Below are 25,862 nucleotides of genomic sequence, written 5' to 3'. Positions count from 1 at the left end.
ATACCCCTCTTAGTTAATAAGGAAAACTCAAATCCATGGTTAGCTCTTTCTCAAGGTTGATATGTGGCCGGGCCACTTATTAGCTTTGTGGTCCTGGGAAGGTATTCAACCTCTTAGAGCCTTGGTTGCCTCGTTAGAAAAAGAAGAAACCAGGACTGTTATGAGGCTGAAATGTGGAGGATAAATATATGTTAAACTCCCAATACTGTACTAAATAACTGTTTCTTTAAAAAAAACAGCTATACTGAGATAAAATTCACATACCCCCAAATTCACCCATTTATAATTCAATAGCTTTTAGCATATTCAGAGTTGTGTGAGCATTATCACAATCAATTTTAGAAATTTCCAACACCCCCAAAAAGAAACCGAACACTCCTTAGCCTTCATCCTCCCCTACAATATCCCTAACCTCCCCAGCCCTAGAAACCACATATCTACATTCTGTCTCTCTATAGGTTTACTTAAACTAGATATTTCATACAAAGGGAATCATACAGCATTGTCCTTAGTGACAATAAATGTTTCGGGAACTAGCTATTTTAAAAGTCAAATATGTGGTACAGACAATGCAACGAGGTCAGAGAAGTGGAAAAGGCCAAAAAAAGGGGGATCGAGATATATGTATATATATATATATATATGTATCTACTGTAAGCCAGGCAGGCACCACTAAGTTATGTGCTAGGAAATATTACTGAAGTGCTTTGGGGATGGTAAGGGGTAGGAAAATAGTATGTGTGTGTTATATGCAAACAGGTGGGTAGTTAGTGAAATTTTCCTCTGAGTCCTTCACTTTCCTCATTTAAATAGGAAGAAAGATCATCATGAGACTGAGGATGGGGAGTTTGCAGAGAGAACAAAGTGTGAAATAATTATTTAGGAGAGTGGGAAAGAATGAACCAGAAAGGTATAGTATGATTGTCTGGCAGAATTAAAGACTCACTTGAGGTTCATGGTCATGAATTTAAAATGAGATCAGTCAGAAGGGTTTTAAGTTTTTCTGGAGCCATATTTAGCTGCAAAAACGCAAACACAGTATAAGCAAAAATATAGAAATAGAAGAGATGAATTTAAACTGGGTATATTCTTACTCATGGCTTTAACTGTACCTACTATATTGACGACTCCTAAATCTTCATTTCTAGAGCCAATGAAACCTCCTAGCACAGAAATCTTGAGGTGATTTCACAGTCAAAGCTCTAAGTGAAAGGAATTTAGGTAGAAAGGGAAGATTTGTTCAATACTAGTTATGAGAAAGGCATTCTACTTTATGCTTTACATATATTATCTCACGTAACTCTCGTAACTCTTCTCATAATAACGAACTTCATTTTACAGAAAACTGAAATTCCTAAAGATTAACATAAGGTGAAACTGGGACTAAACCGTAAGTCTCTATGACTATGACTTTTTACTCTATCATAGTACTTAACTCTTCTTTTTATAAATACAGTAATTGGGGTTAAGAGATATTAAATGATTTGCCCAAAGTCAAACCATTTTCTAATGGTACAGATGTTGTCTCCCAGATGAACACTCTTTGAGCATCACCATTGCTAAACTCTCTTTTACACTTCCTGCTCTGTCATCTCTATGTTCAATCTGTAACTAGCTTAGGTTGTTCTTTTCTTCAAATTTTTTCTGATATCTATTATCTTCTATCCACTTTCTTGCCCTTTGCTTTAATATTATAGCTTGGGCCCTCATCACTGATGCACAGATTACCCTAACAGCCTCCATCTATCCCTCCTCAACCCATTTACATATAAGCTAGTCACTTCTTTTCTCTGAGGCTCTTATATATAAACTATAAATAATAAGATATCCACAGTACAGAATCGTGAAGATTAAATAAGCTCACTTATCATATAGAATAATTATCAATAAGATTAATAATTATACACTGTAAAATCCTACTGAAATGTAAGCTATTATTATCTTAAGATATATGAGGGCAGACACTACAACTTACGTTTATTTTACCTCGGCTCTAGGCATCTGGTATAAGTTCAAATGCATACTTAGCTGGCTGATTTCTTGCTGATCTTCCATACCCCTACTAACGTTATCTAACAGACCAATCTGATCAGGTACAATCTCCTTTATGATAAAGCCTGAACACCAAAGCTACGGTATAATTAAGCATGGTCTTATTTAATTATAGAGTGCATAGTATGACTAAGTCCTGTATAATCAAAGTAGAGATGCTCCTGATGAAAAACCCTATCTTCCGCCACAGAAAATCTCCTAACCTCATACTATCCTTTCTATGACTGTCTAACTGGTGAACTCCTATCCATCATCCATCAAAATGCAGCCAAAATGTCACCACTTTGGTAAAGTCTTCCTGACTCTCTCCTCTGCTTGCTGGCATTTCATATGATCCCATAAATTTAATTACCCATTTTCATAATAGCATTCATTCCCCAGTTCTATAATTGCTTATATCAGAGTACCTCCCCAAGTTTGTGAGGAAATATATTTCTGGGCAACTAAAGAGTTAATGAGAGGAAAGTTCTTCTTTATAGAAGAACTCGAGCTTATCAGTGCAGAAGAAGTAAAAAAAATTGGAATATAACCATTTTGCAAACCTCTTATGAAAAAAGTGACTAGGAAAAAATCATCAGTGGATACAAAACAGTGGTTCTCAATCCTGAGTGCCCTTTAGAATCACTTGGGAGCTTTTCAAATGTACCTCTGACTAGGTCCCACACCCAGAGATTACAATTCGGTTGGTCAGGGGTATAGTCTCACTGGTGTTTTTTAAAGCTCCCGGATGATCCTAATATGCAGCCAAGGTTAAGAATCACTGCCCTAAACTATGCTGTACACGGGGACCTTTCTAATAAGTGGATCAGGAAGATAGCACTGAATCTACTGATTAACCTTATAGTTACTAAAAATGGGAGACAACCAGACATTATGCGTCTCCTTATACAACGTAATAGGAAGAACAAAGTACCAGTTATGTGCCAAAAAACTGAACCAGAATCTAATCAGGACTCTAGATCTAACTACCAGTCTACAGAAAATATGGGGTCATGTAATGAGACAGTAAGAGGATATAACTGGCCAAATCTAAAACGTGGGAAAATCAACAGGACAAAATATCATGTTCTCTTTAACAAATAAACAGCATGGAAAACGTGTGTCTGTGTGTGTATGTGTGTTTATGTATGTATAAGAAACTTAAAATTAAGCGACTCAAGAGACCAAATGCCATGTGTAAAAACACATGTTTAATGAACAGGTGAATGAATGAATGAATGCTAATTAGAGAGAAAAGACCCATCATTATAAACGATGAATTATTAAATCTTGTACTTTGAAAAGCAGGGCCAGATGTGGAAAAGGATGCAGAAGCACAATAACTTTGTTATGTGAATTACTGAAATATTTATCTGTTTCTGTCATGGTCACATAGAACATTTTCTAAAATATTTCAATGTACTTAATGTTTGCTTTTTAATTTATATTTGTATTTCCTTAAAATTTTGAGTAAAGAGAAAAATAGAAACAAATCATTATGGGTCAAATATAACCACTGTTTTTCTATTGGGGATGAGATACAGTTGTTCTGTATTAGAGCTGTCTGACAAAATTTTCTGTGATGATAGAAATGTTACATATCTGTGTTGTCTAAAACTATAGTCAGTAACCATACATGACTACTGGGTGCTTGAAATGTGGCTAGTGTGACTGAGGAACTAAATTTAAATTTTTAAAAATTTATATGATTTAAATCTAAGTAGCCACAGGTGGCCATGATGATGGTTCTAGATGACTATAGCTCTCCTTTCTATCTGCAATATTTTCCCCCTTCCTTTTGACCTAATTAAATCACCACATCCTCTCTTATCAATACAAGATGTTGAAGCACAATGTACCTTTCCTTTCCTACATGTATCACAATTGCAGTTTTACCTTGATTTGTATGATTGTTTCATTAACTTCTGTTTCTCCAACCTGACTCTTTAGGAGGGAGTTTGCAATGTTCACTGTTGTACTGCTGTCACTACAGTGACAATCAAATATTTATTAAGTAAATGTTACTATTAGATAACATCATGTAGTTGAGTTTTTGTGATATATGAAGGCTTTACATTTCTCCTAGTTCCATGTGATTTGATCCAAAATTTAGAGCATCCTTTAACACGCACATAATATACAGAAAAAGTGGAGAGAACCATACTATGAACCCCCAGGTAACATCACCTAACTAGAGAAATCAGTAATTTACTGATACCACTCGTTTTATACACACCCTTGCCCCTGCCTTTACGCCTGTGTTATTGAGGTAAATCCCAGATATCACTTCATCATATTATACATTTTAATACATGTTTCTAAAAGACAAGAACTCTAATTTTTATAAATGTAGCACCGTTTACATATAAGTGACCATTATCATAACTGAAACAAGAATCACTATTTATCCAGTGTTCAAATTTCTTCAACTGGCTGAAGATTTAAAAAAAAAAAAAAACACTTGAAGAAACTGAGTTATTATTCTTAGGGTCTCTCACACCATGAATCTGGTTGACTTAAACCCCTGTGGTGTTGTTTAACAGAATTTTGTTCCATATTTCCTAAAAACCTGGAGTTGGATCTAGAAATTCGATTTGATTCAGCTTCAATTTTGTTAGAAAGAATACTCTGTAGGTGGTGTCTTAACATCTTCTAAGTACATAATACCTGCTTGTATATCTTTATGGGATGTTAGCAACTATCAATGATTACTGTCTGATAATAATGATACTCTAATCATCTTTTTTCCATTTATTAGTTGGAATTCTTCCTCAGGGAAAAACTTTCTGGTTAATCGAAGCTTATATGTGCAAAACAGGTTATATTTTAGAGATAAGGAAGCTAAAGCTCAGAATTTCTGACCTGAACAAAGTTACACAGCTGGTTAATGGCAAAGCCAAAATCAGGCTTCAGGTCTTCTGACTCTGAGTCAAATGCTCTTTTCAGTATACCATTTGATTGGTCAGATTAGATAATAGGAAAAAAAAATGTGAAGCTGGCTCAGTGTAAATATGTACATACTTAGAATTTAAATCTAGTTTTAAACATTCAATTCCATTCTTTTCTATTATTTAAATTATTGAGAAACGACAATATGAAAAAGTTCAATTGTTTTCACCTCTGCCTAATATATTCTTTTTCTCTACATTTTAATCTTAGGAAGTAAATACTTTTCTAATAGAAAATTACTACCTTATTGCATATAAAACTCTCCATCAAACCAAGATTCTGTAAACATTACTTATAGGTAGGAGACTAAAAGGATAATTATACTATAGGATTCACCCTAAATATATTGAACATTTCATAACCACATTTAATTAACTTATATGATTTCCAATAGGAAAGACTGAAGCTAAGGTCAAATTCAAGTTTAAAAAGTACTGAGTACCGGGACTTCCCCGGTGGTGTAGTGGTTAAAAATCCGCCTGCCAATGCAGGGGATACGGGTTTGATCCCTGGTCCAGGAAGGTCTCACATGCTGCAGAGCAACTAAGCCCGTGCGCCACAACTACTGAGCCTGTGCTCTAGAACCCTCGAGACACAACTACTGAGCCTGCATGCTGCAACTACTGAAGCCCTCGCACCTAGAGCCCATGCTCCCCAATAAGAGACCTACTGCAATGAGAAGCCGGCGCACCACAACAAAGAGTAGCCCCTGCTCGTTGCAACTAGAGAAAGCCTGTGCACAGCAACCAAGACCCAATGCAGACAAAAAAAAATAGCTCAATTAATTTTTTTGAAAAAATTGTAAAAAAAAAAAAAAAATTGTCAAGAAAAAAAATTGTAAAAAAAAACTGAAAAAAGAAAAAATAAAAGCACCACTATAGATCAGGTACTGGTGCTAGAGTCAGAGGATATGAAATCAAAGTAAAAAACATGTACTTCTAACCTCTGGGACTAAGGTCATTTAGGCTATACTCCTTATCAAAGAAAGTTAAGTCTCAGTGGCCTCCTACACAATTATTCAATATTTTTTATGAAAATAAGACTTCAAAGAGTCTTTCTAAAACATAATACAAAGATCTAAACTCAAAAAAATTATTCTAAAGTTTCTTAAATTACTGAGGACAAAAATTATATTGATAGATACTAACTCCAGTTTTATGAATTCTCAATGGTAAGATCGTTTTATTTCAATAATATTTCAATAATACAGCACTTATAGTACTCCAAAATACTTTTAGAGATAAAACCTAGATCTCAAATTACTTGTTTGAAATGAAAAGTGTCCAAATCTATCCTAAGTCTCTCTTTCCTAAGTTTGGGAGATTGCTCCTAGGAAAAGGAGACATGTACCTTTCCATGACAGCCAGGCACTCCTTTCTCCAGGTAAATCGACTCCCTCGTCGCAGTCGGAAGGTGCCAGATGTAGCTGAGACTGGGGGAGGCGTTTGTCTCCATTCCGGGTCCTCTATTGGAATGGGCGCGGGTCTCATACTTAGCGTAGCCCCTGAAATAAATGAGACTTTTTTTGGGCAAATATCTTGCAATTTACTAAAACCAATATGACAAATACATCATGAAATCAACAATAAACTTTTGCCCCTTCACTAGAAATTGCAGGCCCAATACATTTGGTATTTATATTTTTAAAAAGTTATTTGACCAAAATAAAAATCCAAGGAGACAAAAACTCTTCCTTAAAAAGTCCATCTATTTTACTTTACTTTGCTTTATTTTACTTTACTTATTTTATTTTATTTTGCCACGCTGCGTGGCTTGCAGGATCCTAGTTCCCTGACCAGGGATTGAACCTATGCTCTCAGCAGTGAAAGTGCAGTGTCCTAACCACTGTACCGCCAGGGAACTCCCCCATGATTAATTATTTTAAATGCCATTTTTTTTCAGTTAGTCATTTGTCTTTTATCTTTGTTTATGTCAATTTTTGAAACAAAGCTCAAAATCTATCTCTTCAGGGGAATAAGGACATATGGTCTTTGGCCCAGTGACAACTCTTAATCAGAGTATCTTCCTCTGAAAAAATTTCTCTTGAAATTCCTATTTGACAGTTTTAATCTTTCTGAACAATATATCCTACATGTTCAGAACCTTTCATTACCATTCAAAAGACTTCTTGTTGTTGAGAAAATGGGAGCCCTTTAATCAACGTATGCAGGTAGGAGATGAATTTAAAATAACACTAACTGTTGCAAGCTCTTTTAAAAAAAAAAGTCAAATATAGCATCAAAAGAAGAGACGATATTTGATATGTTTTTAGTCTATTAACTAATTCAGATCTCCATAAGTCTACCACCTGTTAATGCTATACTATTTTTTTACCTCTTGAATGTAATAAAACCAATGGAAAAAAATGTACAATTGAGATATTTTACTAAATCAGACTAGACTTTTCTCAACCTGAACTGGTGATAATGCATGTATGCATATACTTCTTTCTTCATAATAGGAATTATACTCTATTTATTGTACCTTGCAATTAATACCAAGGGTAGTGTTTCTACTTTACTACACATAGGTTTGTTTCTTGATGTCCCCTTAATGGCTACATCTTTATATGCACTGTCTCATACAAATGTCCAGTATTTCAACCAATTCCGATTTTCCTTTCCAAACCTGTTGTCCTGCATTCTTTCCCATCCAAGTAAATGGCATCCCTATTCTTTAAATTGCTCAGCTCAAAAATCTCAGAATCACCTTTGACTCTGCTATTTTTTCCCACCTACTATATATCTAATCCACAGGCAAATCCTGTCAATTTTATCTTCAAAATATATCCAGAATCAGACAAATTTATATTACCTTCACTGCTACCACTTTAGAGTAAGCCAGCATCATCTCTCCTAAGCATAATTCCCTGGGATAGGTTCCAAGGATGGCCCTTCACAATAAGTCACACCTCCTGGTAATCATGCCCCTGAATCTGGGCTGGTCCTGTGACACCTTTTTACAACATGGACATAGTTTGAGGCTAGGTCATAAGAAGCTTTGCAACTTCTGAGTAATCTCCTGGAATGCTGGTTCTGGGGGAAGCCAGCTGCCATATAAGAAGTACGACTACCCTGAGACCACGATGTTGTAAGGAAGCCAAAGCTAGCCACGTGGCGTGAAAGATGCCCAGTCTGCCTCCTGGTGCTCCTGTGAAACCCACCCAGGCGCCAGACATTTGAGGAAAAAAGCCAGTTTGGACATTCTAGCTGCAGCAGACACCACATGGAGAACTGTAGAACCCAGCTGACAGAAACAAGGCCCTAGACATACAGCCCTAATATAGTTATGTGGTAGCCAGCTTCCAAGGTGGCTCCTAAGGATTGCCAACTCCTGGTATTCACCTCGTACCAGGATTAGTTTATGTGACCAATAACATATGGTAGAAGTAATGATATGTCACTTTCAGGGATTAGACTGTAGAATACACTGTGGTGTCTGTGTTGTTGCTCTGGCTCTTAGATCACTTGCTCAGGGCAAAACTAGCTGCCATGTAGTAAGAACACTCAGCAAGCCAATGGCCAGGCCCAGGTGGAGGACCTGCTATCTCTGGCCAACAGGCAATAAGGAACTGGGGCCTGCCAAGACTCATCCGAGTGACCTTAGAAGCAGACTGTCCTGCCCTGGTGACCGCAGACCTGGCTGACAGCTCGACTACAATGTCATGAGAACTCTGAGCCAGAACCTCTTTAGCTAAGCTGCTCCTGAATTCCTGACCCACAGAAATTGTGAGATAATAAATGTTTGTTGTTTTCAGCTGCTAACCTGTGGGGTAATTTGTTACACAATAATATAGAACTAATATAAGACATTACAACCACCTCCAGTTGTTTATTTCCCCAATTCCCTGACACACCGAGTATTATTAGTATAAGTGTTATTAATTATTCACATTTATACATTTGGCAGGCAAAAATTTCTCTTTAATATATAAAGATTTCACTATTAGTAAGAATGAGCATCTTTTCCTGTTTCTGACAATTACTTCTCTTGTGAATTTATATCTTTTGTCCTTTTTCCTTTTGAGTTATTCCTCTTATTGGTGTGTAGATACCATACCAATTGCTAGTCATATAGATTGCAACTATTTTTCTCCAGCTTGTCATTCATCTTTTTATTTATGATGTGTTTCGAGATCTTAATTTTTGTACAGTCAAATCTGTTAATCTGTTCTTTTATGGTCAATGCATTTTATATAACTCAGAATATTTTTATAGTTTTCACTTTTGTTTGAACTCTTAATAGATATATGATTTCCTGTCATGTGTGATGTAAAGTAAATATTTGACTTCTTCCTCAAATGGGCAAGTGTGTCACCAACACATTAGAGACCTACTGGCTTAAAAGGTGTGGCACATTCTGGCCTTCTGCCACAATGACACAGAGCCACACTCATTCACTTACATATTGTCTCTTTTTGGTACTATAATGCAGAGTTGCATAGCTGTGACAGAGACCATACAGCTTGCAAAGCTTAAAATATTTACTATCGGGCCCTATTTATAGGAAGAGTTTGCTAACCCCTGATTTAAAAAATTCCTGGCCTACACACTATGAAACTCTAAACTGAAACCTTTCTTTAGGTAGTTCAAGAAAGAGGGTTCCATTCTGCCAAAATAACTTGGCAATTAGGTCTGGGCCCAATTCAAAGTTAACAAAGTTTAGGCGTAAGAAGGAACTATGGGACTAGAGGGTTTCAAACTCCTTGTTTTGGTACTTTTCGGAATGCAAGCAGGATTGACAGTATAATGAGGGCTCTGGAATCTACCTAAGCTAGCTTATATAAACTTTATTCTACAGCCATGATAAAAGGTCCAAAACGGAGCCAAACTTGCTACCATGGCTAATAAAGACAGAGGTAGAAATGACCTGGTTAAGGCAGCCAGGTCCTCTCATCCAAGGTCTGGCTCTGGTAAAAGGATAGAGAGTTTCAGGGCTTCATTGGGTGGAGGATGAGAAATAGGTCAGTGAGTTGCTACTAGTAGGCCATATCTGTAACTATGGCATACTTTCTTAGAGTGATAAATGGGCACAAATAAAACAAAGAATACAAAGAATCTTAAATGAGTCATGAGGTTGAAGGAAATAAGCCAACTGATAATAATGGTTCTTCCCTAGTATTAGGGTTTATTGGTAATATAACTATGCTTCTTTACAATATCCTGTATTGTCCAGGTTTTCTATAAAAAGGAAACTTAGATGAAATAAAATTGGTCAGGAAGTCAAAGAAAGGGGGAGAGAGGGAAGGAGGGAAAAAAAAAGAAGAGAGAGAAGTAAGTAATGGCAATTATGCACAGAAAATCAAGGCAATTTATGCACAGAAGGTGGAAACTCTGAATAATTTCAAACTTGTAAACATACTTAATTTGAAACATAATATTATCATATTTCTTTTGAGGTTTTTGTCTTGTTCCTTTTTCTTTTTCAATGCAGTAGTATTTAAAAATAGCAGAAGAGGGAATTAATTCCCTGGTGGTCCAGTGGTTAGGACTCTGCGTTTTCACTGCCGAGGGCGTGGGTTCGATCCCTGGTTTGGGAACTAAGATCCTGCAAGCCGCGTGGAAAAAAAAAAAAAAAAAAAAAAGCACAAGAAAAACTCTGGAAACACTACAACAAACAGATTTGTTCTAGAAACCTGTTCCTCTTGCTTTGGTTGAAACAGATGGAGAGCAATGAATAACCCAAGAATGGGTTCACAATTATGCAGGAACAATGTATGTAAGAATTTAAATCCCTCTGAAGTAAAATACAGGAATTCTGGATTGGCTAAAGAACCCACTATTTTCTTCCCTATAGGAAGCGTGTTACCTGTGTTCTCTACAGAAACGTTTTTTTCTCCACATTATATCTGGGCCCGCATTAAGACAAAATTTTGCAGATTTATCTAGCAGATCTAAACCCAGAGAAAACAATACTCTTCCTAATTTGCTGATAGATTTTAACATTTTGGTAACTGTTCTCTTTGCATCTATAATCATTTTCTTGCTTATCAGGGTTACTCTTGGGTGAACCTTTGCCAATCAGCTAATGAAAGAATGACTACAAGCATGTTATTACTGCTCCATTCATAGACACTAGCTTCTCCAAAAGTAATTTTTCATCTTCCCCCACGTCATACACATGATTTCCCTGAGGCTCTACTCCCTGCAACAGTGAAGGGAGGAGGCATACTCTGCTCTCCAAATTTACTTCATGTGCAAACTTTATTTAATTGTTTAATTTAGAAATATGCAGAATCACCGCCATGAGCCAAGAGGAACTCATCAAACCCTGTCTGCTATAGTAATGTTTAAATTAGACAAGAGAGAGGACTATTGAGCTTAATTTGATTAAACAAAGGGGCTCTTGATGTCAACCATGCTCACTGCTTTTTAAAAATAGGCATTTTCTTGTAAATGTTTTCATAAGAAACAAGATAAAACGTATTTGATCAGTTTCCATCAGCCTATTTTATTCATAAGCCTTGGCGGGCTTTAGGTTATGCTGGGAAATTCTGGTGATTGGTCTGTTTAGCAGAGAACTACACTGTATCTATAGGATTATCAGTAAAAATAACCTAAATATGCACTCTATTATTTTTCTTGCTGAGTCCACTAAATGAGAGACTAAAAAAACCTATTCAAATGGATCCAGAGTGAAGAGGTTGAAAAAGAGAAGAACGTCAATCAATGTATACAGAGAGAAATGCTCTGAGCCCAGGAATAAAGGCACAGAATATGTACAAATACTTTTTGTTTGTTTTCTAAATGCTTAAATTTAGAGGGAAAAAAAAGTACTTTTTCATCGTGTGAGCTTCCTTAATTTTGCATTTTTTCTCAGAATATATGCAAAGGGATGGTACCATTTACATTTCTTCCAATGAACTATCTGTCCTGGACAGAGAAAAAATATGAAATAAAAGAACTATCAATAAATATCACTGACATCTTATTTCTCTACCTAACTGCCTCTCAAAAGCAGGTCTGAACTATGTAAACCTAGGTTCTTCAGTTGTTTTATATCTTAAAAGCTATTAACAAGGTAGATTAATTTCTTTTTTGCCTCTCTCCCTCTTTGCCTCCCTCCCTCTCTTATTTTCACTACACTTTATATGTATTTTTGGAATATATAACACAAGTGCATGGAATAAAATTTAGAAAGACACAAAAACGTTACATAGTTAACAGTATCCCTGCCACTCCCATCCTCCCCTTCTCTCAGTTCCCCGCCACAGAGCTATTCTTATCAGTTCCTAATATACCCTTCCAGAGATGTTCCAAGTTTATATAATCGTGTGTGTGTGTGTGTGTGTGTGTATTCCCCCTACATAAATGGTAATATACTATATCCATTGTTTTCTACCTTACTTTATTCACTGATGAATTTGATATTCCTACATATAAATTCAATTCGTATAAAGCCACCTTTAAAAAAATAGCTATATAGCCTCCACAGTATTCCATTATACAGATATACCATAATTTATTTAACCACTTCTCGACTGAGGGACATTTAGTTGGATTCCAATCACCTCTGAAATGACTTGCAAAGAAAATTCTGATGTATTATATAAAAGTGAATACTGACTGGACAGTGGATAAGGTATTCTTAGATGCTAATGTAATGTTAGTTCATCTTACCACACAATATTAATTTGGAACTATCATCATATAATAGTTCCAAAGTGTCCATGAAATAAGAAGAATAAATTCTTTAGCTAAAACCAAAGGTTATTTTAAACTCAATAAAATAAAACCGCATTTATCTAGAAAAAATTCTATATCATATTAGCTCTTTTAATAAAGGTGAAAGTGAAAAGAAAAACTTAAAAAAAATTAAATTTCAACTGGTAATATCCAATTACTGTTGATGCAACAAAAAGGACCAATTTGACAATTACAAACTTATGCCCTTCTTTTCAGCTAACTTGGAATTACATCCTACAGAAAACTAGAAACTAGACTACAAAAAACTGGACTAGGAAGCTAAAAAGAACTCAGAACTAGAATGGATTTGATTCTCAAATAAAAAATAAGAAGTCCTGGGCTTCCCTGGTGGTGCAGTGGTTGAGAGTCCGCCTGCCGATGCAGGGGACACGGGTTCATGCCCTGGTTCGGGAGGATCCCACGTGCCGTGGAGTGGCTGGGCCCGTGAGCCATGGCCGCTGAGCCTACACATATATATAAGAAGTCCTTTTACAGGGGGACAGTTGGTAATGCAACTTCATAGAAAAGCAAATGCATATAATTAGGGGTACTTACTGTTAAAAGGAGGAGGCACTATATCCTTAAAGAAAAAACACCTGCTAATCAACAACTGGATGAATGCTGTTAGCCCTTTCCCATTTTCCTGTTAAAACTGGATTCCAACAGTAGTATTCCACAGTTGGCAGTGCTGTCAGATCAGCTACAACAATGCCGACATGATAGTCCACCTTCCTGTTTCTAATGAATTCATTTTCCTGGTATCCCAGTCCCTGTCTGAGATTGAAGTCCAGCCCTGAAATCCACTGTGGGAATTTAGCTTTACCAGCTATGATTAGATTACATGTCAGGCACTGATCTAAGTGCCAAATCCAAGAGACAAAAATCCCTTCTCTTATGGAGCCTGATTACCTGGTACAGTTGACTTGTGTTTGTCTTTCAAATTCTTCATTGCTCTGCTATATATATTTTGGAACATCTTAACAATCCCTCTGATATTCCCCCTGGTAGCCAATTGCTGGCATGTGACCAGGTTTATGAAGCCCCTGGGCACAGTTCCTTATTTACCTAGCCCAGCTCTTGCTATCAATATCATAGCCTAAGCTGCTCTACTAAACAGACCAAGTGCCAAGTTTCTGTTCCTTTACATCTGATTTGCTCTGCTGTGAGTCACGGCAGAAGTCAACTCTTTGGGAGGACTGCTTAGAGCTCAGATGGAAGTGTTGCCTCAACGTGAGTCTTTAGACCGCACTGTCCTATATGGTAGCCACTAGCCACACGTGGTTATTGAGCACTTGAAATATGGCTAATTGCAGATGGCATGTGCTTTAAGTGTAAAATACACATTGTATTTCAAAAAGGAAAAAAAGAGAGAGAGAGAGAAAGAGAGAGAAAAAAGAAAGAAAGAAAGGAAGGACTGAAGGAAGAGAGAGAAGGAAAGCTCTCAGTAATTTTTTGAAGTGTTGATTAAATGTTGAAGTGATAATACAAGCATAAATATTGATACATTACCAAAATTAATTTTAGCTATTTCTTCTTTTTAAAATGTGGCTACTAGATAATTTAAATTACATATGTCATTTGCATTACAGTTCTACTAAACTGTGCTGTTTTAGAACATTTAACTAATGGCAGCAACAACAGAGTCATTATTTTGAGAGGTTTGCCTGTATATCTAGATATCATTAGAAAAATATCTAAAATGGAAGTTCCTCTTTGTAGAAAAACTGCCAGCTAGTAAATATTGAAGGAATGCTAGATTATATCATCACCATTTTGCAATCCCCCATCAGAATAACTGATTCAGGTGAGCATCATCAATGGACGCTAAGACCACTGGCAAAGCTTGATGCAGAAAAGGCAAAGGAATGCCCTATAGGTTATTTACAAGCTGCAAAAATAGGATCTGGCGGCCACCACTTTAACAAAGAATCAAACTTAGCAAATGAGTAGTGCTACAACCTGACACTACATGCCTCTTGACATGTGGTAACGCGAGGTAAACGTTACCTACAAAGCATTTTGCCCCAATGTTTTACTGTGAAAAATTTCAAACATACAGCAACAATGGAAGAATTTTATAGTGAAAATCTGTACCCATACCATCTAATATTTTACTATACCTAGTTTATCACATGTCCATCTCCCTATTCATTTTATCTTGATGTGTTTCAAAGTTAAGTGCAGCCATTAGTAAATGTCCTCCCTAAACAATCTATGAAGTACTCTTGCCAAAAAATATTTAACCTGAATCTAATCAAGCCTCTAATCCTAACTTCCAGTGTATGTGAAATACACAGGCTATAGAAGAACAAGTTAGTCGACACTAAGAGGATATAGAAAAGCCCAGAATGTGAGGCATTCTGTAAGGTTAGATGGTTTAAAAAGTTTATGTCATGAAAGAAAAATTTTAAATGACTAGTTTTAAGACTCTAAAGAGACATAACAACAAATTCCAATCTGTCAACCTAAATCACATACTATTTAATGAAAAAAAAAAAGCTGATAAATCAGGAGTAAGGGATTAACAGATACAAAGTACTACACATAAAATATATAAGCAACAAGGATTTACTGTATAGTACAGGGAACTATATTCAATATCTTGTAATAATCTATAATGGAAAATAATATGAAAAAATATATATAATTGAATCAATTTGCTGTACAGCTGAAACTAACACAATATTGTAAATCAACTATACTTCAATTAAAAAATTAATTAATTCTAAAAAAAGCTACAGAAGACATTCTTGCAACAACTAAAGAAATGTGAATATGGACTGAATATTAGGTGTTATTATGGAATTATAATTAATTTTCTTAGATGTGATTGTAGGGGCTGTGGTTATGTAGGCGATTACCCTTTTTTCAGGAGATGAATGCTAAAGAGAGAGAAAGAGTATGTGTTTGTATACACGCATACATACATTTTAAAATTTATTCATTTATTTATTTTATAGAGATAAAGCAAATATAGCAAAATGTTAACAATTATTGTATCTACAGAGGATAAACAGGTGTTAGCTGTGCTGGTCTTTTAATTTTTCTGTATATCTGAAATATAAAAAATGGGGGGCTGGGTAGATTAAAAAATTCATTGTGAAGAGATTGATATGGTCTGTTTTCTGTTTTGTCTGCCTGAGCCTTTCAAAGTGATCTTTGAAAAAAAAAAAATCTAACCACAGATACACACACACAAATATGTCTCTATAACATTATTTCCACCTCAGAGCCAATGCTATTATTAGCTAAAGTCTTCAATACTCGATATTCGAATTGATAATTTAGTCTGTAAGCAAAGGCTTTAATGCTGTAGTACTACAGAAGATAGTTCAATCACGAGGTTAAACTTGTGACTGATCTCACTGCCACCAGTCTGTGTAATGTGTAGATTGAGAGAGTCTATCACAAACTTCAGATTTTACTTTATATACCACCATTAAAAGCATCCTGCAATAGATCTTGCCTGTTCCTGGCAACTTCTGGCACAAAGGTTTTTGTGATCTTTTTTAAGATTTCAGTCTATTTTCCAACCTACTGCTGCCCCCAAAGTCAACAGGGCAGCTTCACCCTAAAGTCCAAAGACACATTCATTACCCAGAATTAGAATCAGAAAGAGAAAATCATTAGCAGAAATCATTGGATATGGTATAGCATGAACAAAATAAAAGTATTAAATTTATATTACTAACTAAAACAAGATTTACAAATATACATATAAAACTAGGTATGGAATCTTATATGTATCAATACCTATAGTTGAGGGAAAAAAAATTGGCTACTGACAATCATGACCTTTCTTTCAAATTATGGTTAGAAATGTCATATAACCTGGAAAACAAAGAGGCACCTTGGAGGAAGTAGTGAAGATGACTAGATAATATTAGACACTAGGCTAAAAATTGGTACAATCAGGGCTTAGGTTTCACAGTTAAGAGTGTTCTTTGGCATAAAGGAACAACAGTAAAGTATGAAACTACCTTGGGGAAGACAAACCAAGGAACACTATGGAGTGGAATGGAATCCAATTATGGAGTCAATAAAGTAATTAATTATATTTGTCCCATTTCAGATGCAATAAAAAAAGAAAAAAATATTTACCAGGGTTTGTCTTTTCAAGCTGATACCATCGGTAAAACGCTCTTTTCTTCTGTTCACTCAGGTCTGATCCCTGCTGCAACAGCCAGTGAGAGATCCGGCTCTGACTGATACCTGTGGAGAAAGAGAAACAGCTGCTGTGGATACTGCAATTACAGGGAAGTTAATGAGAGATCTGTTGGTTCTAGGTTATTGGGTACTTCATTCTCTGTTAATTCTATAAGGAAGCTGCAACTTGAGCAAGGCTTTTAGTATTGGGCTTCCTTGTAAAAGCTGACTGCAAGGATATATTCAGAAATGATCTATAAGAGGTCAAAGCATTTTATTTACCAAGACTTAAAAATGGTCTCTAAATTAATCTCTAAACCAGGTCCATGAATGTGAGATAAATGAAGAGCTATCTAAATAACAGTTGTCAGAAGTTGATTTAGTTTGTGCTCCTTCAACCACCATCACCACCTCCACCCCAATCCTGGTTTAGAACATTAGAACTTTTATCAGATATTTGGAAGAAAAAAAATCAAGCCAGCACATTTTGCTACTCATTACTGATAATGATAAAAAGATTTAGGGGCTGGGAAAGGAGAGGTCATTGAAAATACTCTCTTCAGTAAGATTTCTGGATTATTTGTTAATTGATTCAGGCTAACTCATTTGTTAATTCATTTTCAGGCTCATTAGTACAGATAACTAACAGTTGGAAGACTTTTAGAGTTATGCTATACAATAGGACCTCTTAAGAAATCTCTAGAGGTAAAGATGTCCTTCTAACAGACTTAAAACACTGAATACAATACAAAGCAGTAGTTTTCAGCTATCACTAACAAGTTCTTGAAAGCAATAAATGAGAAATTGAAAGACCTCCACGTGGAAGGTAAAAAAGCATGTCTAAAACTTACTAGAGTATGAGAATAACATGCTTCTTCTGGTCATTATAGGTATTCCAAAATGAATAATTCAACATACAACTGGCAAAAGCAAAGAATAATAGGAAATATAAAACTGTCTTATATGCCCATAAGGCACTTTCCAAAAGACCATTCAGCTACCAAAGAGGGTTAACAGTATCTAAACTCTCCCAAGGAATTACTTATGGTAACTGGATAGTACTGAATACCAACTGTGCCAGCACCTGTTTAAAGCTGTAACTCACAACAGGAAGAGTGGTTATCATGAAGTAATAACACCCCCTAACATAAGAAGAAGCAGGAGGTCTGGTTATCACATTTAACTCATTAAAAGCAAGCCCCTAGCTCCTGTACTTTAAAAAACCTACGTTAAAAGAAAATTTGCGGAAATGGGGGAGGGCAGTTTTGTTAAAAGAAAAGTTAGGCTGAGAAGCATGGTTCTCTGATTGGAAACACCTTTCACTTCCAAAGGGTGAAATTCAGAGTTTTTCCAAAACCGAACAGATTATATTCACAAATCATTCACAGAGCAGTTTTTCAATGGATTGAAGACCTATGTGATTCAGGTGCTGGCAGCTATCACTGTATGCTTGTTCTAAGAGAACGCAAATTATTCAGTATAATTAAATTGGCCATGTTTAGCAATGCTTTCACCAAAAGTCTAGTTTCAGACATTATACTATTTTTCACATGACTTTTTGGGTTTTTTTGGCAGCACTGCGGTGGGCGGGCTTCTCACTGCGGTGGCTTCTCTTGTTGCAGAGCACGGGCTCTAGGTGCGCGGGTCTCAGCAGTTGTGGCTCGCGGACCCTAGAGCGCAGGCTCAGTAGTGTGGTGCACGGGCTTAGTTGCTCTGTAGCATGTGGGATCTTCCTGGACCAGGGCTCGAACCCGTGTCCCCTGCATTGGCAGGTGGATTATTAAGCAGTGTGCCACCAGGGAAGCCCTCACATGACTTTTTAACAAGAGTGAAGAAATCAACCATCTACCACCATGAAATCAAAACTGATTTTCATGTCAACAAAATGAAACCATTTTACATGGATTCTTACACTGGTATCATACTACTCAAAAACAGAGGGAATTTGGGGAAAATCTGTTAAGAAAAAAACCCGAATATATCAGTTCTGTTACCTACAGTATTAAATCTTCCTCAAACAGTCAGATCACATAGAACAAACCACAGAGTCTACTAGATATTAGAGGTGTCCAGGTTCTGGCTGTGCTATAGTGGGGTAAGAGGGCAAAAGCCCAGCAAAAGGAGAGTAAATTATTGTATATTCATATAATAAGATACTGTGCAGACTAATGTTCTAGAACAGCCATCAAAAACAAACAATAGAAAACCAAAACCAAACAAAAAGCCATCAACTCCAAGTGTTGGCAGGGCAATGAGTATATGAAACTCTCATATTGCTGATGGAAGGGTAAGTGTCAGGGGCCCTTTGGGAAACAACTGGGCAATATCTACTAAAGCTGAACATATGCATACCATATGATCTAGCAATTTCTTTTCTTGGTATACAGCCCAGAGAAATGTGTACATACTCAAAAGAATATGTTCAAAAAACTCATACCGGAAGGCTTCTATGAGCATTATCTATCATAGTCCCCAGTTTGAAATAACTCAAATACCCATCAATAGGAAAATGCATAAATTGTGGTATTTATGCATTCTACTATAGACTACTACAACAAATAGAAAAAGGGTAAACTACTGCTATATGCAGTCACATGGATAAATCTCACAAAAATAATGTTGGCCAAAAATAGTCACACATACAGGTAAAAAAGCCATTCACAATACTGTATGATTCAATTTACATAAAGTTTAAAAACAGACACAATTAGATATATGTATATGGATGACAATCAGAATAGTGGTTATCTGTCATTAGGAGGGAGGAGGTTAATTACTGGAGGTAGGATGAGAAAGACCCATGTAGTGACCAGCACCGTTCTTGATCTTGATCTGGATGGTGGTTACATGTGTGTCTTCACTTTGTAAAAGTCATTAAACTCGACACTTTTCTCTGTCTATGTTGTATTTCAATGAAGTTTTCCCAAAAAAGTTTTTAAAATTCTACGAGGTGTTAAAAAAAAAAAAAACAAATGGATATGTATCAATATGGAAAGATCCCCATGATATAAATGGAAAAGTATATAGTTTAATGAATACATATATTTTTACATAATCTACGTTGTTTTGTACAGTAACAAAAGCTCATATATAGCCAAAGATACACAATACGAATTTAGAGTGGCAGACTCTCCCTCCATTGTACACCTCTATATCGTTTTCATAATCTGTCTACAAATATTTATTAACTTATTTTATTTTAGCCTTTCCCTGTAAACACTACACACTTTATTGGCTGCTTTATAAACACTGTAATTAAGTTAAACAAAACAGAAGTGCAAAAAGAAGTTAATTTCAGCCCTCCCTGGCCAATTCCACTCTGGGGTAAGCAGTGTTAACTGTTAATATATGTTGTTCCACAATTTTCTCTGTGTGTAATTATTAATTTAATAAAACAAAGGGAGAGAAGGTAATAAAGAATATCCTCCTGTCTAGTCTTTTGTGAGAGGAGGAAACAAACAAGGAACTTCTTCCCTGTAAACTTAATCTCAGTTTTCATAAGAAAACAAAGTAATAAAGCAAGCAGTTTTTCCAGAAAAGGCACTATAAAAATTAAATATGTACAATAATACATTTTACAATGATATTTCTTTGTTAGCAACTTGCTGATAGGTAGGGTTCCTTTAACTTATCCTTCTGGGGCCAGTCCATGTCTTTGGAACTTCAATTGAGCTAGGTATCAAAAGGCCCTGCAGCTTCTCTTTACTGTCAGCTTTGGTACTTCTTCAGAGAAAATTTTCCTAACTCCCTTTACTTCCCACTGCTGAAAACAATGTCATTCTCCACAAGTTTTAGCTCCTCAAAAGCTCTTTTCTACCTTTCACAGGGCAGAAGAAAAGAAAAATTTACATATAACCTTCCTACACTGAGAGACTAAAACTAACCCCTGATTAATTTCTTTCCAATAGGAAAGTGATCACATTGTGTTCAAAGGATGAAAAAGCCTTTTTGCCAGTCTCATTCACATTCTTTTCTGAGCTTCAGCTCCATCCTTCCAGTTTCTCAAATGCCATGCTCCCTTCCACCAGAGGGCTCTCCACCACAACCCATTCTTGTCAAAGTCCCTAGTACTACAAATTTAAATGTTTCTTCTTCCTCCAACTTCCTTTGGCACGTGACACTACTGACCACTCACATCATCTTCATCCTTGGAATGCTGGATACAACTCTCCAACGCAACTTTTCAGTCAACTTCAGGGATTGCTTTGTTTTCTCCTTACATGTTAGTGCCCCAAGATTCCATGTTGAAGCATCTTCTTTCATTCTACATGCTCTTCCTTCGATCATCTCAACTATCAACAATCAGGGTTTAAAATATCTAAACACCAATGACTTCCAGAACACCAGACTGTTCTTTCAAACCATCTGCTAGACAGCTTCATGAGAATTTCCCACAGGTCTCCAACACAGTAAACTTGATTCATTATCCTCTTCCTTTAAATCTGTTCTTCCTCCTGTGTCCCCCATCTCAATTTTATGTTCCATTCTACTCCTTCCCCCAACTCTCATATGCTTACTAAATCCAATCCCTTTCTCTTCCAAAATTTCTCTTCGACTCTCCAATCCTCATTCCAGCAGTTTGGAATCTCAGCCTCTTTTGCCTAGATAACTGAAATAACTTTGATGAAAAGAACAAGTCATCGAAGATCCACAAAGTACAAAATCCTCATGATCAGATCCTTTTTAATTAGAAGATCACTTCACAGATGAAAATGTGAAATGTGCTTCTTCAATTTTCTACTTGAGAGCTGCAGTCATCTCTGCAATTCACCTTCCACAGTGTGAGAGATAGGTCTCAAAAATTTTAAGTTATAACACATGCATCCATTCTCCATAAAAATAACTCACAAATGCACAGAAAAAAGCCCTTCCTCCATCTCTAACCCTTCTCTCATTCCCTAGAGGTATCCCTGTTTATTTGGTATGAATTCTTCCAAACTCTATACGATGCATTTAATACAAAAACATGTACATATATACATCTAGGTTTGTTGGGTTTTTTTTTTTGCGGTACACGGGCCTCTCACTGCTGTGGCCTCTCCCGTTGCGGAGCACAGGCTCAGCGGCCATGGCTCATGGGCCCAGCTGCTCCGCGGCATGAGGGATCCTCCTGGACCAGGGCACGAACCCGCGTCCCCTGCATCCGCAGGCGGACTCTCAACCACTGCGCCACCAGGGAAGCCCGTTTTTGTTTTTTTTTAAACACACATTTGGAGTTATCCTATACAAAATAAGTAGCAATGTTTCTCACATAATGTCTTGGAATTTTCTCACCTACCACATTGTGAACCTTCATCATTCTAATGGCTACATGGTATTTTATATCAGAAATATACCATTGGGCTTTCCTGGTGGCGCCGTGGTTGAGAATCTGCCTGCCAATGCAGGGGACACGGGTTCGAGCCCTGGTCTGGGAAGATCCCACATGCCACGGAGCAACTGGGCCCGTGAGCCACAGCTACTGAGCCTGCGCGTCTGGAGCCTGTGCTCTGCAACAAGAGAGGCCGCGACAGTGAGAGGCCTGCGCACCGCGATGAAGAGTGGCCCCCAATCGCCACAACTAGAGAAAGCCCTTGCACAAAAATGAAGACCCAACACAGCCAAATAAATAAATAAATGTATTAAAAAATTGTATTGGCTAATTAAAAAAACCCCATAATCCACTTAAACATTTACCTGTTATTAGACATTTCAACTGTTGCTAACATTCTACTATTATAAATGATGCAATGAACACTCTATACTTATCTTTGTGCATATAAATAAATATCTTAGGGCCAATTCACAGGAATGGACTTTGATTTGTAGCATACAAGTGGCATTTAAGTTTGTGATAGATACTACCAAATTGTCCCCTAAAGAAGACTGTACCCAATTTTATATCCTAACCAACAGTGATGAGAATTTTTCCCTACATCCTCACCATTGCTGCTTATAAAATTTATTTTTAAAGTCTGACTTTCTTTTTGTAAACATTAACACATGCTCATTATAAAAAGAATTTTATGCAATTCAAAGGAAAGTAGAAAAATTAAGAGGAAAGCTAATAAAAAAATGCATCCAAATTCTTACCACTTATAAATAACTACACTTATTACAAGATCGCTCCAAGCATGTATGGACATAGAACAGGCAGAAATAATTACTAAAATGAGATAATAACTACATGCTGAATTTTAAAATGTAAAAACACTAAATTTAGTTTGATTTGATTTTAACACAAGAAAAAAAAGCTAAATAAACTAGAGAGAAAGATCTACTCAAATTTAATAAATGCTTCTATAGGGGAAATGAGGTTCCTAAGAGTGCAATAAAGCAGGAAAAAAGGATCATACAAAAACATTGGGAGGTTGGAAGCATTGTTTTCTAATTTGTGGGCAGTATCTAATGGCTCCTGGCTAAAAAAGCTAAGGAAATTAGCAGACTGTGATAGCTAGTCTCCAGGATGATTCCTAATGATCCTCTTGGTCTTCCTACCTTTGTGTAATCCCCTCCAACACTGCTTCAGGGTTGGTCTGTGCAAACAACAGAATACGGCAGAATATGGTGACTTCTAAGGATAGGTCATGAAAAGTTTCTGCTTTGCTCTCTCTTAATAGTTGGTTCTGAGGAAAGCTAGTTGCCATGTTGTGAGACCACTCAATTAGACCTATGGAGAAATCCATGTGGCAAAGAACTGAAGCATTCTCCTAACAGCTATGCAAATGAGGCATCTTGGAAGTGAGTCCCCTAGCCTTAGTTAAGCCTGCTGATGACTGTAGCCTCCTGAGACACCCTGAATCAGAATGACCTGTCTAAGCTGCTTCTAGATTCTTGACCTATAAAAACTAAGTGAGAGAATAAAAATTTAGGTTGTTTCAAGTTGCTAAGGTCAATGTAATCTCTTATGCAGCAATAGGTAACTAATACACATACATATACTATACTTTCCCCATTTCCCTTCCCAGCCTGTACACCCAACTCCTGATATTTGGAAGATACTTTTGTGTAGTCAACATTTACATTCTGTCCTGGACTCATAATTCCCATAGTTGTTTACTCATAGTTGTAGATTTAAATGAATTCAGGATTTACCATACAGTTTCTCAGTTTTTCCATTTCTAAGCTCTGTATTTTTGTTTTCATTTTTAACTGAGGCATATTTTACATACAGTGAGTGCACTGCTCTTAAGTGTATATAGTTCAATGAATTTTGACATATGTATACAAATGTGACCATCACTCAAATCAAGATATAGATTATTTCCATGCTCCCTAAAAGATTCCCCTTGTCATCTTTTCACTTAGTGCTTAAATTTTATATTTTAAACTTAATTTTTGGTTAGTAAAATTTCTTCATCAAGCAATTTTTACCAGTACAGGTTTATTGGTGCTGCATTCCCCAGTGCTTGTATGCCTGTATGTTTGTCTTCCCTGTTTATACTTTAAGGACAACACTACAGGGGAATTTTGGGGGGGCTTAGACTTTCCTTTAAAATCTGTTAAATTGGCATGATGTCAGTGGGAGGCAGAGTAAGGCCTTCTGAAAAGTTAGTCCCCCAAAAACGCAATGATAGCAAAAGCTGCTCTACCATAAAAGCACTGGCAAAAGTCAAAATCAACTTTTTCAGAACTCTGGAAATTAACCAAAGGTGTGCAACATTCCAAAGAGTATTTATTCAAAAAAAAAAAACCTAAATTTTAGTAAGACCAGCTATATGACATTTTAACTTGAACTATACTCATTCCCATCATCCCAGTATTGCAGTAGACTATATTCTTGCAATCACAGTGAAAACCAAGAATGGTCTATTAGCCACTGGAGAGGAGAAGACAGGTTTGCAGTTCCCCCAAAACACCATTCTAAGAGAACTGTCATTATTTGACCTGTTTGGCAACCCCCTGGAAACTCCCATTTGCAAAGCTCATTCTTATTTGACCTAATCCAGACCTCATTCAGTGTGAATAGCCTTTTCCCTCGGAGGGGAGAAGGAAGGGAAGTGGTTTGCAGAAAACAATCAGTGGCAATCATTTAACATTGCAGGTGCCTGAGGTGATGATGATAACAGTTGGGGCAAACAAGGAACTGAACAAAATATTTAAAAAGCTGAGGAATTCTTAAGATGTCTATGAGGGTCTTTGAAAAGCTCTGATATAATTCTGGGAATTTAGAAGGCCAGGTGCATGCACAGGGCTGTGCACATGCCTAGGTCTATGTGCATGACCAGGGCAATGTGCATCACAGGAAAGAACTATGAAGGCCCTAAGCTCTCGCCTCTGGCTGACTTTGAGACATGGTGCAAAGAGAAAGTGAAGGGTAAGGCAGAATTATAAACTGCCTGCCTGAGCATTAAAGGCATGCCTCAATATATGTACAGAGCTCCTCAGCAAAGCTGGGAAATTTATTGGTTCCAGGCATTTAAGGAAATCTCTGTCCCATAATTAGCTGACTACTAAGCTAACAAGGAAGAGACTTCAGTAGCCACAAACCACAAAGAATACTGACTTACAGGATTAGTCCAGGAAAGTAACTAAACAAAAAGCAACAGAAACAAACAGCAACAACAACAAATCAAGGGGTGGAGAGGAATCTGATTTCAAGAGCTTCCACATTATATTATTTAAACCGTCTAGTTTAAAACAAAACAAAACTTATGAACCATGAAAGGAAACAGTAAAGCATGACATGCCTAGTAAAAGAAGCAGTCAATAAGAAATGTCTTTGAAGAAACCCAGATGTTAGACTTACTAGACAAAGATTTAAACCAGCTATTTTTAAAAACTAAAGAAAAAATGTCTACAGAACTAAAAGAAAATATGAGAAAAATGCATCATTAAACAGAATATCAATAAAGAGGCAGGAATTACAAGAAGAATCAAATAGAAATTCTGGAGCTAAAAAGTACAATAAGTAAAATGAAAAATTTACTAAAGAAGCTCAATATCAGATGTTAACTGGCAAAAGAAATAGTCAGTAAACATGAAGACGGGTTGATTGAGATGATCTTTTACAAGAAAGAGAGAAAAAATAATGAAGAAAATAGAGCAGAATCTCAAAAACCTGTGGGACAC

The 25,862-nt window shown here is 36.5% G+C and overlaps 1 protein-coding gene across 17 annotated transcripts in view; it reads right to left on the bottom strand.

Annotated features, from left to right (window-relative positions):
- The window catches only part of HMBOX1 (homeobox containing 1), a 177,734-nt gene that overhangs the window by 32,283 nt on the left and 119,589 nt on the right, over positions 1-25,862 (bottom strand). For all 17 annotated transcript variants that reach the window (XM_024130764.3, XM_028494237.2, XM_055087348.1 and 14 more), the window contains 2 exons: positions 16,767-16,877; positions 6,331-6,484 (listed from right to left, as the gene is read on the bottom strand). In XM_024130764.3, the coding sequence (XP_023986532.1) occupies positions 6,331-6,484; positions 16,767-16,877 (265 nt within the window). The remainder of the gene's footprint in view (positions 1-6,330; positions 6,485-16,766; positions 16,878-25,862) is intronic.

This window comes from Physeter macrocephalus, chromosome 9 (genome assembly GCF_002837175.3).
Source record: "Physeter macrocephalus isolate SW-GA chromosome 9, ASM283717v5, whole genome shotgun sequence".
NCBI lineage: Eukaryota > Metazoa > Chordata > Mammalia > Artiodactyla > Physeteridae > Physeter > Physeter macrocephalus.
This window is presented reverse-complemented; position numbering and strand designations above follow the sequence as displayed.